This window comes from Brachyhypopomus gauderio, chromosome 12, assembly GCF_052324685.1.
Source record: "Brachyhypopomus gauderio isolate BG-103 chromosome 12, BGAUD_0.2, whole genome shotgun sequence".
Taxonomy (NCBI): domain Eukaryota; kingdom Metazoa; phylum Chordata; class Actinopteri; order Gymnotiformes; family Hypopomidae; genus Brachyhypopomus; species Brachyhypopomus gauderio.
Genome location: NC_135222.1, coordinates 24,376,878 through 24,392,971, shown reverse-complemented (window position 1 = coordinate 24,392,971; position 16,094 = coordinate 24,376,878). Strand labels below are relative to the sequence as shown.

General features: G+C 46.3%; 1 protein-coding gene across 4 annotated transcripts in view; it reads right to left on the bottom strand.

The window, feature by feature from the left end:
* The window catches only part of LOC143528327 (protein diaphanous homolog 1-like), an 18,086-nt gene extending 6,480 nt beyond the window's left edge, over positions 1-11,606 (bottom strand). For 3 of the 4 annotated variants that reach the window (XM_077024023.1, XM_077024022.1, XM_077024024.1), the window contains exons 1-15: positions 11,473-11,606; positions 11,015-11,173; positions 10,634-10,735; positions 9,692-9,822; positions 9,503-9,586; positions 9,318-9,387; positions 8,055-8,194; positions 7,763-7,868; positions 7,261-7,371; positions 6,781-6,899; positions 6,302-6,418; positions 5,002-5,117; positions 4,080-4,144; positions 1,750-2,307; positions 275-389 (exon numbers count right to left, since the gene is read on the bottom strand). In XM_077024023.1, coding sequence (XP_076880138.1) covers positions 275-389; positions 1,750-2,307; positions 4,080-4,144; positions 5,002-5,117; positions 6,302-6,418; positions 6,781-6,899; positions 7,261-7,371; positions 7,763-7,868; positions 8,055-8,194; positions 9,318-9,387; positions 9,503-9,586; positions 9,692-9,822; positions 10,634-10,735; positions 11,015-11,155 — 1,975 coding nt within the window. In that variant the 5' untranslated portion in view covers positions 11,156-11,173; positions 11,473-11,606. The remainder of the gene's footprint in view (positions 1-274; positions 390-1,749; positions 2,308-4,079; positions 4,145-5,001; positions 5,118-6,301; positions 6,419-6,780; positions 6,900-7,260; positions 7,372-7,762; positions 7,869-8,054; positions 8,195-9,317; positions 9,388-9,502; positions 9,587-9,691; positions 9,823-10,633; positions 10,736-11,014; positions 11,174-11,472) is intronic. The other variant, XM_077024025.1, reaches the window with a different exon arrangement.
* Between the last annotated feature and the right edge of the window lie 4,488 nt (positions 11,607-16,094).

Genomic DNA, 16,094 nt, shown 5'->3' with positions numbered 1-16,094 from the left:
ATCTACTGAGGAGATGATCAGACAGAGGGGGGATGTGAGGTGATCTACTGAGATGATGATCAGACAGAGGGGGGTGTGAGGTGATCTACTGAGGAGATGATCAGACAGAGGGGGGATGTGAGGTGATCTACTGAGGAGATCAGACAGAGGGGGATGTGAGGTGATATATTGAGAAGAGGCATACAAAACATGCCCACCAAGACAAACTAGTACATACGCACACACACACACACACACACACACACACATACACACACAAAAGGTAATGACTCACTCTTGGTCTGGGAAGTGAAGGTGAGAGTGAGTTTGGAGAAGAGTTCTTTGCTCTCGAAGCGTTCCTCCTTCGCCTTGACCCAGATGCTGCTCTCAGACAGATCCTCAGGCCTGATCTACAGCCAACACCATCACAACACCATCACAACACCATCACTCCAACCGCACACCCCCCAACGCCTGTCCATCACTACAGCCCACAAATGAGTACATGTCCCCTCATACAAACGATCAGGATAGCAGCACTGACTCCTAGAAGTGAGAGCAGGAGAGGACCACCTGAAAACTGCAGGAGATTAGAGCCCAACACAGACACGACCTCACATACAGACTGCACACCAATGTCATGGTGAGAGGGGCTGAAGTGGGGTGTGGAGAGGGGGCTGAAACTTATTAAAGCCGATCATGGCTCCTCTGCACAAAGGACCAAAATGGGACAAAAGATCCAATACACTCTGGAAACAGCAGATGAGATAGCACTCCTCGCTCTAATCTCCCCACTCCACCTCTCTCTCTCCTCGCACTAATCTCCCCTCTCCGTGTGTCTCTCCTCGCTCTAATCTCCCCTCTCCGTGTGTCTCTCCTCGCTCTAATCTCCCCACTCCACCTCTCTCTCTCCTCGCACTAATCTCCCCTCTCCGTGTGTCTCTCCTCGCTCTAATCTCCCCACTCCGCCTCTCTCTCTCCTCGCTCTAATCTCCCCACTCCGTGTGTCTCTCCTCGCTCTAATCTCCCCTCTCCGTGTGTCTCTCCTCGCTCTAATCTCCCCTCTCCGCCTCTCTCTCTCCTCGCTCTAATCTCCCCACTCCGTGTGTCTCTCCTCGCTCTAATCTCCCCTCTCCGTGTGTCTCTCCTCGCTCTAATCTCCCCTCTCCGCCTCTCTCTCTCCTCGCTCTAATCTCCCCTCTCTGTGTCTCTCTCTCCACTTGCAGATTAATTTTCAGATAATTAGACAAGTGTTAAATGTTTGAAGCTTTAATCAGGTTGTTTCAAGGACTGATCCCCCACCTCCTTGGTTTGTCCAACCATGACATTTTCAAAAAAAGCCATTAATGGTTTGAATGAGACACATGGAGAGAGAGAGGGAGAGGAGGAGACAGACAGAGGAGGAGAGAGAGAGAGAGAGTGACAGACTGATGAACTCATCTGCTGCCATTAAAGAACAGCTTAAGGCTATAGGGGGAGGTAGAAGGTTTTGATGTTTTAACTCTTGCATCAAGAGAACGAGCGAGAGAACAAGAGAGAGAGGAGGAGGAAAAAGCTGTAGGACTAATAATCACACATGGTTCATACACATACATGTAATATGTCAGAGTGTCATACACACACCCCCACGTCCCTGGACATACACACAGTTACGGCTACACAATACGGCCGTACCCGTTATATGGATTCCGACTGACCTGTACTTCTGTAATACACATATAGACCCGCCCACATACCCACACACGCACACACACACGCACACACACGCACCTTGCTCCAGTTGACTCGCTTGAGCTGCACCTCAGGCTTGTACTCCTTCTTGGGCTGGAGGCCGAAGGGGAGCTGTGGAGGTGCGGGGGCCCAACCTCCAAACCCCCCGGGGGGAGGGGGAGGCATCCCAAGCATGCCGATTGGTGGAGGCGGAGGCATACCCGGACATGCTGGGGGCGGAGGTGGAGGTGGAGGCACGCCAGGACCACCGGGCAAAGGAGGTGGCGGCGGGGGCATCATACCTCCCTGCCCGGGTAAAGGTGGAGGTGGTGGGGGTACTGACATCCCTGGTAAAGGTGGAGGTGGGGGAGGCATCCCTGGTAGAGGAGGGGGTGGAGGTATGGCTGCTTGGCCAGGTAACGGAGGTGGAGGTGGGGGCGTGGCTTGGCCAGGTAATGGCGGGGGAGGCGGGGCCATAGGCAAAGCTGTTTGGCCAGGTAAGAGTGGAGGTGGAGGAGGCATGCCTGGTAGAGGAGGGGGTGGAGGTATGGGGGCTGTTGTGATTTTTGTCAGGAGTTCAGACTTGGCTTCCTCGAGATCCTTAGACAATTTCTCAATCTGAAATATATGTAGAGAGAAATAGCCAGAGAGACAGTTAGGGGGAGGGGGAGAGGGAGAATTATTACATCTCTGGTCATGAGGGAAACCAAGAAAGTCGTGGTGAACCCCTGCTGAAGACATGGCTGTGTTAGCACTCTACTCACCCCTTTCACAACATCAAATGTAGACGACAGCAAACCAGCAGCGTTACATTACTGTTACATTTTTTGTAACAGTCTTTTACATGATAGCTACATTATACTTACCTAAACAAATACCTAATCAGATAAACAGATGCCTAGAGAGAACCACAAACAACAGTGTTGTTTCTTAGAAGGAATAGTTTCAACTTCCAAATGTAGTTCAAGGACGCAGAACAAAAGAGATTCACATTACAAGCAATGCTCATTATACGGAAAACTGTTAATGTCGAACAGACAGAGGGGTGGAGAGAGAGGAGGTAGATATTACAGGTCCTGGCTGGAGTTGGAGAGACATGAATGGGGTTTAAATCCATGTCTCATTAGACGCATCATTGATTCATCCCCAAGTGGCCAGGGCTCATTAAAAAGGACCAGCCTGCTAATGACTCGTCGAGGAGAGAGAGCAAAAGGCAGAGGTAAAGCCAGAGTGTGTGGCAGAGCACCAGAGTGTGTTGCAGAGCACCAGAGTGTGTGGCAGAGCACCAGAGTGTGTGGCAGAGCACCAGAGTGTGTGACAGAGCACCAGAGTGTGTGGCAGAGCACCAGAGTGTGTGACAGAGCACCAGAGTGTGTGGCAGAGCACCAGAGTGTGTGACAGAGCACCAGAGTGTGTTGTAGAGCACCAGAGTGCGCGAGAGAAGGAGCAAGATTGAGGAAGAAGAGCGCAGGAGCTCTTGGCTGGCTTCTCCAGCACATGCCACTGTTTGAAGTGCGTCAGTGGGAGGAAGCAGTTCACAGGCACCAGGGTGAAGAGGACAGGACTGAGAACACCTCTCGCTCCTGCACGGGTCCAGATGCTGACAGGCCTCTCTGAAGGCTGCTGGTGTGTGTTCCACATTAACAGCAGGTTGAGAGGAGGCGCTTGTGTTAAACTCAGTAGTTCTTCTCTCTGCCTGCAACTCGTTCCCACACATCCACACCCCCTACCTCTGTACTCCACACACACACACACACACACACACACCTCCACACCCCCTACCTCTGTACTCCACACCCACACACACACACACACACACACACACATACACACCCACACCCCCTACCTCTGTACTCCACACCCCCCCCCCCACACACACACACACACCCACACCTCCACACCCCCTACCTTTGTACTCCACACCCACACACACAGAGTGTAATTGTAGAGTGTGAGAGAGGAAGTCTTGCTGGGAGGGATTAGGAGAGAGTCCGTCACAGAGTGGAAGAGGAAATCTCCTGTCTGCTCCCATCTCTCCTCACAAATTACACATCTGCCAGCTCACACGGGGCGCGCGTGTGTGTGTGTGTCTGTGTGTGTGTGTGTGTGTGTGTGTGTGTGTGTGTGTGGTGCCGGGGGTGTATGTGAGCTTAGAGCTGGTATGCTGAGAACGTTTGATTATATGTAAAATATTCAGCAGTGTTGAAATGTGATGGGTGAGCATGTGACCTTAGAAATGTGAGATGTCTATGTGCATGTGCAAGCCGTGTGTGTGTGTGTGTGTGTGTGTGTGTGTGTGTGTGTGTGTGTGTGTGTGTGTGTGTGTGTGTGCGTGCGTGCGTGCGTGCGTGCGTGCGTGCGTGCGTGTGTGTGTGTGTGTGTGTGTTTACCTTCTTCTCTAGCTCTATGACCTTGGCCTCACTGATCTCCACTTTAGTTTTATCCACCATATTATCTAGAGGAGAAGGGGGAAACAAAGTTAGTGAGAGAAGATGTGTGTGTGTGTGTGTGTGAAAGACACAGAGAGAGAGAGAGAGAGAGAGAGAGAGAGAGAGAGGGAGAGAGAGAGAGAGAGAGAGAGAGAGAGAGAGAGAGAGAGGGGGAAAGATCTGAGATCTAAATCTGTGATAAACCGCATTCAAAGATTTTTTAAATATATAATACAGAAATCTAAAAAAAGGCAGAGAAAGTGCTAGATTTTCAGCTTGACCCAGGGGGGAAGGGGAGGGAGGCTCTGGAGGTGAAGAGCCAATAGGAGCAGCTTAAGGAGAGAATATGTTAATGAGTGAGCACAGGTGGCACTGCGAGCCCGAGGCAGAGAGAACGCATGAGGAAGGCCTGTTCTTCATCCTCCTGGGCACACACACATCGTGGAGAAGGGACACCAGAAATGAGAGCAAAGGAAGACAAACAGCTGGTTTGTAAACATGAGCAGCTGAGTACATGAGACAAACCTGAACGCTCGGCAGCCAAACACAGAGCTGGTCACCTGAGCGGAGAGTAGGAGAAGTGGCTGGCACCAACAGTCCAACCAACACACTCCACTAACATTGAGGGAAACGCGTTCAGTGTCAAAATGCAGTGGTGAAGTCTTGACACAATCTTTGTGTAAGAAACTGCATCTAAAATGGAGGTGTTGAGGTACTAGATAGCTGCTCACCCCCTTTGAACCCATGTCTCTGGACTCTATACTGCCACACTGTGGACAGAACGGGATTTGCAGCACTGCGAGAATGCAGCCCGTGTGTACGTGTGTGTAGGAAGAAATTGTGATGTAGAAAAGTGCTGCTGTTGGGTGTGTGTGTGTGTTACCAATAAGTCCTTCAATGTCCATTTGGATGTTTCTGCATTTGAAGTCAGGATCACAGCCATTTCTGCGGAGGACTATCTGAGCTACACACTCATCAATAACCTTATAGTACTGTGGCCTGAGAGAGAGAGAGAGAGAGAGAGAGAGAGAGGTGTGTGTGTGTGTGTGTGAGAGAGAGAGAGAGAGAGATAGAGAGAGAGAGAGAGAGAGAGACAGACAGACAAGAAGATAATCATTAATATTGGAGGTATGGTTTTAGGCTGACATCCTAAAACCATTTACAATCTCCCTCTCTGCCCCCCAACTCTCTCTCACACATACACACTTCCTCCTGTTCGCTTCCTCAGTGAAATCACACAGAGGGAAAGTGTGTGTGATCCCAACCTAATGTGTGAGGGGGCTGGTTTGTGAATGTTTAGAATACATTTACATTTATGGCATTTGGCAGACGCCCTTATCCAGAGCGACTTACATTTTTATCTCATTTTTATACAAGTGAGCAATGGAGGGTTAAGGGCTTTGCTCAGGGGCACCTCAGTCATGGCATCAGGCCTGGGGATCGAACCCACAACCCTCCGGTCACAAGACCAGTTCCCTAACCACCAGGCCATGACTGCCCCCATATGAATAAAAATGTCCTATATAGGAAAAACCCTCAGAAAAAGATCAGCAAGCTACTTTATCAGGACCAGCAGAACCGTCCTGCTAAGGTCAAGTGTTCAAAACAAAACATGCGGTTCACGTGTTCATGGTTCATTTTGGTTCCTGAGCTTATCGTTAGGTTTAAGAAACTCAAATCGTATACAAATAATTCACATATACACACAATACACAACTAACCTATACAAAACACATCCAAACTAACACAAGCCCATCCCTGTGTTTCTGTGAAGACCATGAGTGAGTGAACATTTCAAGACGGCCAGTGATGCTTCTGTCCATCAATCTCTGCACTTCTCTCCCTCCATGTTGTGATCTTCTTTCCACTCATCATCTCTCCCTTCCCCCCTGCCTCCCTCTCTCCCCCCTTTCTTCTCCACCTCACTCTCTCTCCCCGTCAGTCAGCAGCACTAGTGCTCATTGGTCTCCCGTGACCCCGCCCCCCTGCTTCACTCTGCCTTGGGCAGTATCACTTCCTCTTCCTCATTCATCACCACTTCTTCCATTTCTCCCTCATCCTTCCACCTGGCACTTCCATGTGGTCCCTCATCAGTCTCCACATACACCCCATCATTCTCTTTTCCATCCCAACAGACTAAACAGGTCTCAAGGAAGGTCGCTGTGAGGGGTCAGAGGTCATACCTAATCATGCAGTCGTTGCGCACCAGCAGCAGGTGCTGCATGAGGGACAGGAAGTGACCTTCTGCTTTAGAATCCTTCAGTGTGTTCAGAAGCATCTGGAACACCTCCGATATGTCAGTAAACACCACGCTGTTAAGGATCTTCACACAGATTCATGCACACATGCAACAGCACCATGTCAGAGATGGCCATGAAATGTTCGGACGTCTTTTACATGACAATGTCCTGTTATGTGACCTATTAGTGTATATTATAAGCGTCTATTATAAGCCATTTATATGTTAAGACAAAGATGATTAATTCAGTAGGTGTCTTTGCACCTCCTGGTGGCTGAAGAGCAGAACTACGCTACTGCCTAAACCAATAACAATTCAAGCTTCACCTGAAAACTTTTTTACTACATAGCAAACTAAGATAGTAGGGTAATAGAAGCTCTGTTGGTGCCCCAGTGGAGGGGGAAGTCACGGGTGAAAGGATATTCCATCTCAACGCGCATGTCATAGAGACGGGAGCGAAGGACTTCAGAGTCTTTGTTGGCCTGCTCATCGAAGACCTGCAGCTGCACGCGTAGCTCCTCGTTCTCAATGACCCTCACCTCCTACTCAGGACACACACACACACACACACACACACACACACACACACACACATATTATTTTCTTCTCATGTTTTCTTTAAGTGAGAAAAAAATTAATAAATGCCAAAGAAAAACTTGTGAGCAATTATCATAAAGGCTGGCTAGCTGGAACTTTTGACAGACAACTTGATGCACTGTGTGTATAAGCCCTTGTAAATGACCCTAACCCTTAGCTAATGGCCTTCACACTAGCGCTCATTTTCTCAATCTGTTATTTATGTAGCATATCCACAAGGCCCTTGCATCTGCGTAGGCGTCTGTAAGATCTTATAATGAATGGCTTTGTCTCAAGACTTGTATGTGCTTGTGTTGGTCAACTCACAGCCAGTAGGTCCCTCAGTCCCAGTCTCATGAGCTCTGAGCGTATGTGGATCCTGAAGTCCAACTCCTCTCCTCTGATGATCAGGGCGTTGATCAGCTGCATGCAGCCCCCCTGGGAGACGCACGCACACACGAAAAGGAAATTGTAAGTCAATTCTCACATAATGGAAAAAACAAATTCAGCGCTCTATAGCAAACCCTCAACACAGAGGAAAGAGAAAAGACATCTCCAGTTGCTAGGGTGACTGTCTATGGAAGATATGTAAGCCATGCAAACAAACATGCAGGTGTGTGTTGTGTGTGTGTGTGTGTGTGTGTGTGTGTGTGTGTGTGTGTGTGTATGTGTGTGTGTGTATGTGTGTGTGTGTGTGTGTGTGTGTGTGTGTGTGTGTGTGTTTGTGTGTGTGTGTGTGTGTGTGTGTGTGTGTGTGTGTGTGTGTGTATGTGTGTGTGTGTGTGTGTGTGTGTGTGTGTGTCTGTGTGTTTGTGTGTGTGTGTGTTACTTTGAGAGGGATGTTGGTCTTCTGCATGCCCGACAGCAGGGGCTGGAATCTCTCCATCTCCCTCTCCACACCAAGCTCAGTTATGGACTCCAGCACACGCTCATGACTGAAATACAAGGCACATACAAAGTTGAACGAACTCACATGCATGCAGATGCCTGCCTTCACACACACACAGCTAACACACAACACGGAAAGTAAAAGGTATACTGGGAGACACTATAAAAGTTAGCAATGTTAACCATATCTCTCTCTCTCTCTCTCTCACACACACACACACACACACACTCACAAGTTGTCGGTGTGCTCCAGGATACAGATGGCCGACAGCAGTCTGACAGCGTCCACCATCATGTCTGGGATGAGAGGGTTGGCAGCTCGGACCAGGAGGGCGATCCCATCGGCTGAGGCCAGCATGGCTTTCAGACCGAACTGAAACACAGCAGCACAGACTGAACACTAATACAGGCCCCTACCGTACGAGACTGAACACTAATACAGGCCCCTACCGTACGAGACTGAACACTAATACAGGCCCCTACCGTACGAGACTGACCACTAATACAGGCCCCTACCGTACGAGACTGAACACCAATACAGGCCCCTACCGTACAAGACTGAACACTAATACAGGCCCCTACCGTACGAGACTGAACACTAATACAGGTCCCTACCGTACGAGACTGACCACTAATACAGGCCCCTACCGTACGAGACTGAACACCAATACAGGCCCCTACCGTACGAGACTGAACACTAAAACTGATGACCCACTGTACGAGACTGAACACTAATACTGTCTGGCCCCCTACCATACGAGACTGAACACTAATACTGTCTGGCCCCCTACCATACGAGACTGAACACTAATACTGTCTGGCCTCCTACTGTACGAGACTGAACACTAATACTGTCTGGCCCCCTACCATACGAGACTGAACACTAATACTGTCTGGCCCCCTACCGTACGAGACTGAACACTAATACGGGCCCCTACCGTACGAGACTGAACACTAATACGGGCCCCTACCGTACGAGACTGAACACTAATACGGGCCCCTACTGTACGAGACTGAACACTAATACTGCCTGGCCCCCTACCATACGAGACTGAACACTAATACTGCCTGGCCCCCTACCATACGAGACTGAACACTAATACGGGCCCCTACTGTACGAGACTGAACACTAATACTGCCTGGCCCCCTACCATACGAGACTGAACACTAATACGGGCCCCTACCGTACGAGACTAAACACTAATACGGGCCCCTACCATTCGAGACTGAACACTAATACTGCCTGGCCCCCTACCATACGAGACTGAACACTAATACGGGCCCCTACCGTACGAGACTGAACACTAATACGGGCCCCTACCATACGAGACTGAACACCAATACAGGCCCCTACCGTACGAAACTGAACACTAATACGGGCCCCTACCGTACAAGACTGAACATTAATACTGCCTGGCCCCCTACCGTACGAGACTGAACACTAGCGGCGGGTTGTGATCTGTGATCGGTGGGGTTGGAGCCCCAGACTCCCTCACCTCGTTGTTCATGAAGGCTTTTAGGCAGCGGATGATCTCATGCTGACACTTCACGCCCACGCTGCTGCTGCTGGCACACACAGATGGAGACAGAGTCAGTGAGCCATCCAGAAACAGCACACACTACCCATCATCATGAACCGCTAATTACCAACAGTGTGTGTGCATGTACACTTGGGCCTTACGTATATTCCTCTTTCTCTTCTTGAAGTATCCTCAGGAAGCTGAGCAGCAGCTCCAACCCCTCTTCTCCAAACGTCTGCACCCAGCTAGAAGACAGCAGTGCCACAGTTAACACGGACCGCGTGCGGGGCACCAGGAGATGGGCCACGCGTGTGTGAGGGTGCGACATACTCCGTGTGTATGGATTTTACCTGACGGGGTTGTTGTTAAGGGAGACACGCAGAGATTCGAGGCAGGACAGCAGCTGTGTGTCTCGGGGTTCAGTCTTCAGCTCCTGGATGTACATCATAGCAGACCTGGAGCTCTCCTTCTGACTCCTTCCCTGTGTGCATGCACACACACACACACACACACACACACACACACACACACACACACACACACACACACATACACAGGTCATCATATATGCCTATTTCAGCCTGTTATCCATCTATATCTGAGCATTCTGCATGTTATTTATGCAATATTATACAAAAATAAAATAAAAGATAGAGTTGGATTCCTGTGGCCAATGCTGGAGTTGACAAGATTACCAGTTAACTGTTGGCCAACTGAGCTGAGACGTTAGTAAACTAGCTGGCCACAACAGTCTGAGAATATAGAGCAATGGGAGTGTTAACACATCGAAAATGTTATGATGACTACCTGCATGAGAAATTATTATGAAAATGATTATAAAAATTATCACCTTAGAATCTGGCTAAAATTAGATAACTTGGTAGAAATTTAAGGTATCTAAAAATCAACAGTCTTCATATTAGGGTTTACATGTTAATGACCCAAAATGCTGCCTATGCAGACACGAAGCCATATACAATGTTAGATCCTTTAGAGACGATTGACTACCCCTGTGCTTTTGAGATGACCTTGTCAGGTATTCTAGCAAGCACATCCAGCTTGTAAGCTGGTACAGGTTTCATGAGATTATAGCACTTCAGTTTTTGTAACCCAGCCCAGAACAAACCCTTCAGTCACCCAGGCTCAATCTGGAACTACACCCTATGTCAGTCACCGCGTACACACAATTCACCTGCACGTTCACCACAAGGGGGCAGCAGGTTCTACATCAGATCAACATCTGCTAGAGTTCACATGGAATAAAGGTGGAGGTGTGTGTGCACGCTCCTTACAGCATTGGAGGTACGGAGGTACTGAGAGACCATCTCTCTCTTGATTGAGATGTCCTTCTCTCTCAGAGGCTGCTGCTTCTCCGCATTCAGATTCAGATCAACCTGGAGAGACAGGGAGAAGATAAACGAGAGAGAACCAACGGAAAGAGCCAGAAAGTGTGTGTATGTGTGTGTGTGTAAGAGAGAGAGAGAGAAGAGTTTTTTTTATTTTTTTGCTTTTCCCTTGGGTCACCCCCTGGGTTTCTTTGATCTTTCCACATATGTCAGTTAGCTGTTTTACCTCCCTATTGTTATTGTCACACACACACACACACACACACACACACACACACACACACACACACACACACACACACACACACACACACGCCCTTCCCTCACCAGCATCGGCTCGAAGAGCTCCAGGATGTACCCATCGGGGTGGTCCATTAAGGTGGGCATGCCGGAGATCTTGTACTGGGCAGCAGATGAGTGTCTGTGGCTCGGGACACTGGGCTTCTCCTTCACCTTCTTTTTCCTCATGCTGGTGAAACGCTCCAACTGCCATGGGGTTAAAGGCCAAGAGGTCAGTGCCAGATTTCAGACTGAGCAGCACTTCTGCTGAGCCTGCTTCGTGTGGTTGGTGGTGGAGCAACTGCACCTTCCAACACAGTTCCTCCACTCACATGCCTGTGCCTCACTGTCGGGGCATATTAACTTAATAGGCCTATCTATCTACATATTTTTCACAAGAACGTATGGCTAGCTCTGACAGTGTTCAACGCAAGCTGTAGCGAACGGCAGTAACTTTATTTTACCGCAAAATATGAAAACGATTGAAACCATCGTTAAATACTCACCCAATTAAATCCACTGGGTAATGTAGGATCTGGTAAATGTAGACGTGAATGTAGATAGCACTATGTCCTGCTTCACGTCCCGCTTAGCAATAACTGAATAACATGAACGTTCGTATGATTGGAACGCAATTTGGCCTCTATGACGCCACAGACGGCCACTGTGTCATTGAAATTGCCGATTTCGGAAGTGCTATGTTTGCTTATCAATTCAATATGATCATATATATGTATATATATATATATATATATATATATATATATATATATATATATATATATATATATATATATATATATATATATATATATATTTTGTACAGAAAATATATGTGTGTGTGTGTGTGTAATTATTATTATTATTATTATTATTATTAATATTATTAACATTTTACTGAGGTCGGTTGAAATGATCTTTTGAAAACCTGAGCGATTAAAAACAATGCCCTGTAATGCGCCACCACCTCACACACACCCGACCTCTCTCTTCCTTTAACACCAGATGCGCTGCAGCAGCAGTTCAGTTCAGCGAGGTGAAGGAAGCGTCTTCAGCACAGCACGCATGGTCACAGATAGACTTCTTCTCCCGTCCCCACCAGCCAGGTCACATACACATCAAGTCAAATAGTACCGTTTGCCCTCTAAGCCCAACGTGAAATCATTTTCTTGTGCAGTAAAATGTCTCATACAGCACCAAACTACTAAGCATTTTTAGCCGACTGGTCACCATAAACTAGTCGCTCTAGCCCAAATCAATGATAGATAACGCGAGGACGACCACATACAAATAATTAAGGTAGAGTTTGCAAATCTATGTGTTAAGCTGAACGTCTTCTGTTGTATAGGTTTTGTTAGACAACATAAATTAACACATTCATTTGTGAAAGAAGAAACGAGAAGTTACCCATTACCTGTGAAAAATGCATCTGCATTCTTGTAATGACAACACTCAGTAGCCTATAACTCCTTCTCGTACTTTTTGGTCTTTTTACTGTCTTAATTGTAGGTCTATGTTGATTTACTAATTGCAAAATATATGCAACAAGACAAGGCCTGCAGACAGTGGAGGGTAAACAGAAGTTAACTGAAGGATATGACTGTATATAGTTAATATTGGATATGAATTTTATCAGTTGGCTGCGTGACTTTTTTCCACTGACAACTCACGTTTAGAGAATTTTACAAATAAAAGTCAAATTTCATTCAACATGTGCTTGTAATTTTTTAATAATGAAGTGTTCCACGTGCGCTAAAAAGGACAACTGGGATTTTAGTTCTTTCACCTTTCTCCATCTCAGCTCGCTTTTCGGAGGAAAGTCAATGTCATAGTTTTTATGAACAGTCCGAAAATGCCGCTCCACGTTTCCCTTGTTTAGAATAGCAATGGCACACTGAAAGATGAGGCAAACGCACTTAGAATATGACATAGTGAATATGACATAGTGAAATATAGTGAATATGACATAGTGAAACAAATCCTCCTCCCGTTCTGTATGAAGTAGGTTTGAGGCTTCTTACTCGGACCAGGTACGGCACTCATTTTTATACCCTTTGTTGTATTTAGTTTAAATAAATTGGAGGCTAGCTACGCTGCAAAGTAACTGAACAAGTTAGCGCGGTTTAACGCGCATGCGTAGGTTGTCAGCAGTTCAGACGTCAGATCGGCTACCCTGTATGTCAATCAAAATACAGCCGTCAGTGCAGATGGATGATAGCCTGTCAATTATTCACTACTTTTTAATGTCATGCGATCTAGTCACTTCCTTCGCCATCGACCAGTAGATCGCGATCGACGTATTGGGCACCCCTGCTCTATACACATTACACTGTAGTCCTCGCACAATCGGCGGCTCAGATCTTGGTTCCAGGCAGGGCTGTAAGGGTTGAGTCCAGCGCTATACCGCCACTGGCCACCAGAGGGACAAATCAAGCCAGATGAGCTCTCACCAAGACACTGGTTGCTGATCTACAGCTTGGCCGGGATCTTTAGGTAGAGGTTGTGGGCATTGGCGTAGGAACCGGGGGGATGGAGGGACGTCTCCCACCCAATATCAGAAACAGGTAGATTTGTTCCACCCAGATTTGTTCCACCCAGATTTGTTGTTTTAAAAACTTTTGTCCTAAAAGCGCGGTTTGGCAGCGTTCGCAATTCACGCGCTGTGTTTGTTGTTAGAAACTTGTCAGGTGCTCTCTGGGTCTTTCGCTTTCTTAAGGCTTGTGTTGAGATGTTCAGAAATATCCCGCACTCATAGCGTCACTGACCCGAGCTCTCGCCTCGCTGCAGCGTCGGTAGTTTGTGCCAGCGTTAAACGCGAGGTCAGTGAAGAGAGCAATGAATAGCTAACGTTTATATTAACGCTTGTCAGAAAGCTCTCTGAAACGTAAAGTTACAATACTCTCTGGCCAGGTATAAAATATAATAAATAAAACAAATAAACAAATAAATAAAAGGACACCGTCGTTTGAAGTGCTTTCAGTATTGCAGTATGTAATATTCCAGAGTGTGCTGTTTGGGACACAGCCTTACTGTCTAACATTAATGTTAGTCTTGTCTAGTCAGGAAACCTTAACATACATTTTTTGTCATTTCATTTCAGCATGCCACCAAAGAAAAAAATAATAAAACAACAGGACACAACGCTCCTGAGTTTTTTAAAAGGCATTTGCTTTATGCTATATGTGAATATAATCAATACATTGCATGCAGAATTTATTTAAAGTTGTGGACAACAGTATCATGTATTATTATGTATCTTGTTTAGTTTATAAAGTGCCCTTTGAATTGGATTTATCTAATAATAAACATACATACAGTAAATGTTGTATTTTGTTTTATTTATTTATTTGCAATTTACCGTAATTCCACAAATGTTCTTATTCTTATTTCTTTCTTTTCAATTGTGATTTTTCACTGCAATCAAAATTTGTCCTCCGCTTTTTACCCATCTGTGCAGTTAGAACACACACACACACACACACACACACACACACACTAGTGATTACTAGGGGGCTGTGGATCACACGTGCCCAGAGGGAGCAGTTGGGGTTAGGTGCCTTGCTCAAGGGCACCTCAGTCATGGCCTCAGGTCTGGGAATCGAACCCACGACCAGTTCCCTACCACCAGACCATGTTCTACGTCATTATACATACAGTGATTAACTACCTTACCTACAGTAGGGTGGGCTTTGATTTGATAGCAAATTTGTCGTCAATGACAAAATTGACTTTCTCCATCTTATTTTAAAATTGATTACTTGTTTGCAGAATTAGCAGAACATTGTACATAAAATGATCATACTGTCGTTTGGTGTGCCATCATTGGTGGAGACTGATCAAGGTTCGTTTTTCAAATCTTTTCTGACTTTCAATTTATTGAAATCTTCAGACATTTGACATAAAAAGAAGAGTTCTATTAGCTTGCTACATTTATGTGTAATGGTTGTAAAGATACATTTTTGAATGTAATTATGTTTGAATTAGTTTTAGTTTTCAGTTTAGTTGTTATTTTTAGTATTTGATTAGTAGCTATTAGTTTTTAGATTTTTCTATGTAATTTCTGACCATTTTAGAATTGAGGTCTATGCAGGACATAATGTCCTGGTTGTCAATGTTGACTCTTAGTAACTGCTGGTGTTTTCTGAATATTTACACGCTTTAATGATACTTGCCAAGTGCTCTGACTCGGCTATATATGCACAAACACACGTCCACCATGATGTAAACCAGACTGTTTACAAAACCCTCCCAAAAGCAAAAGTCATCATGGCAGACTGTGATGATGTTATCAGCAGTTTTCCACTTAGTCCCCCTAAATTATCATTTTCTGTTTAAACTGTTTCTGTTTCTAATGCAGCACTGAGGTACTCTGAATGTATTATATTGCATGTAGCAGTGGCATAAAAAGGGGGTATGCAGCATATGCGACACATAGGGGCGCTGCACTAGAGGGGGCGAAAAATTGATGCCAGAAAATTATTTGCCGAGTTGGTGGGGGTGGGGGGGGCACCGATAGTATGTTAGCATACACCTCAGAAAGTATGTAGTTGCAACCCTGGTTGGTGTTGGGGAGTTTATGTGGTTTAAAATGTTTAAATGTAGCTCAATGAGCTTATAGGTATAGACACCAAATAAAGACACCAGTGAACATGAAACCATACACTTATAGGATGTAGGTAGCTCTTTTGTAGCTCTCTTTATAATATGTGTAACACTGTTCATACCTTGTGCCAATGGTTTAGCATTTTTAGAACATGTACTTTTCTATGCTAGGAGGGCACACCAGCAAGAAGAGTCAGACCATAGATAGGGACAGTGGTAGCATTTTATTGAGCTTACCCAGATCTGTTTTCCTGTCTTCTGTGTTCCCCAGGAGCCATGTCTGCATCGTGGGTCAGTGGGGGTGCTTAAGAGGGAGTGTGGGTTTACTGAGCCTGTCTGTAGACCTGCTTGGAATTCTGGCAAATGTGGGATAAACTATCTGGAACCTTTCTAGGGGGTAAACCAGAGGTATTCAGAGAGCTATGTGAAATATAGGTAACTTTCTTGTCTTTATGCCTAACATGGAAGAATTATGTTGGGTGTTGGGAATGGGATGTGAGATGGGAAATGGCTTTATTGAGCTATA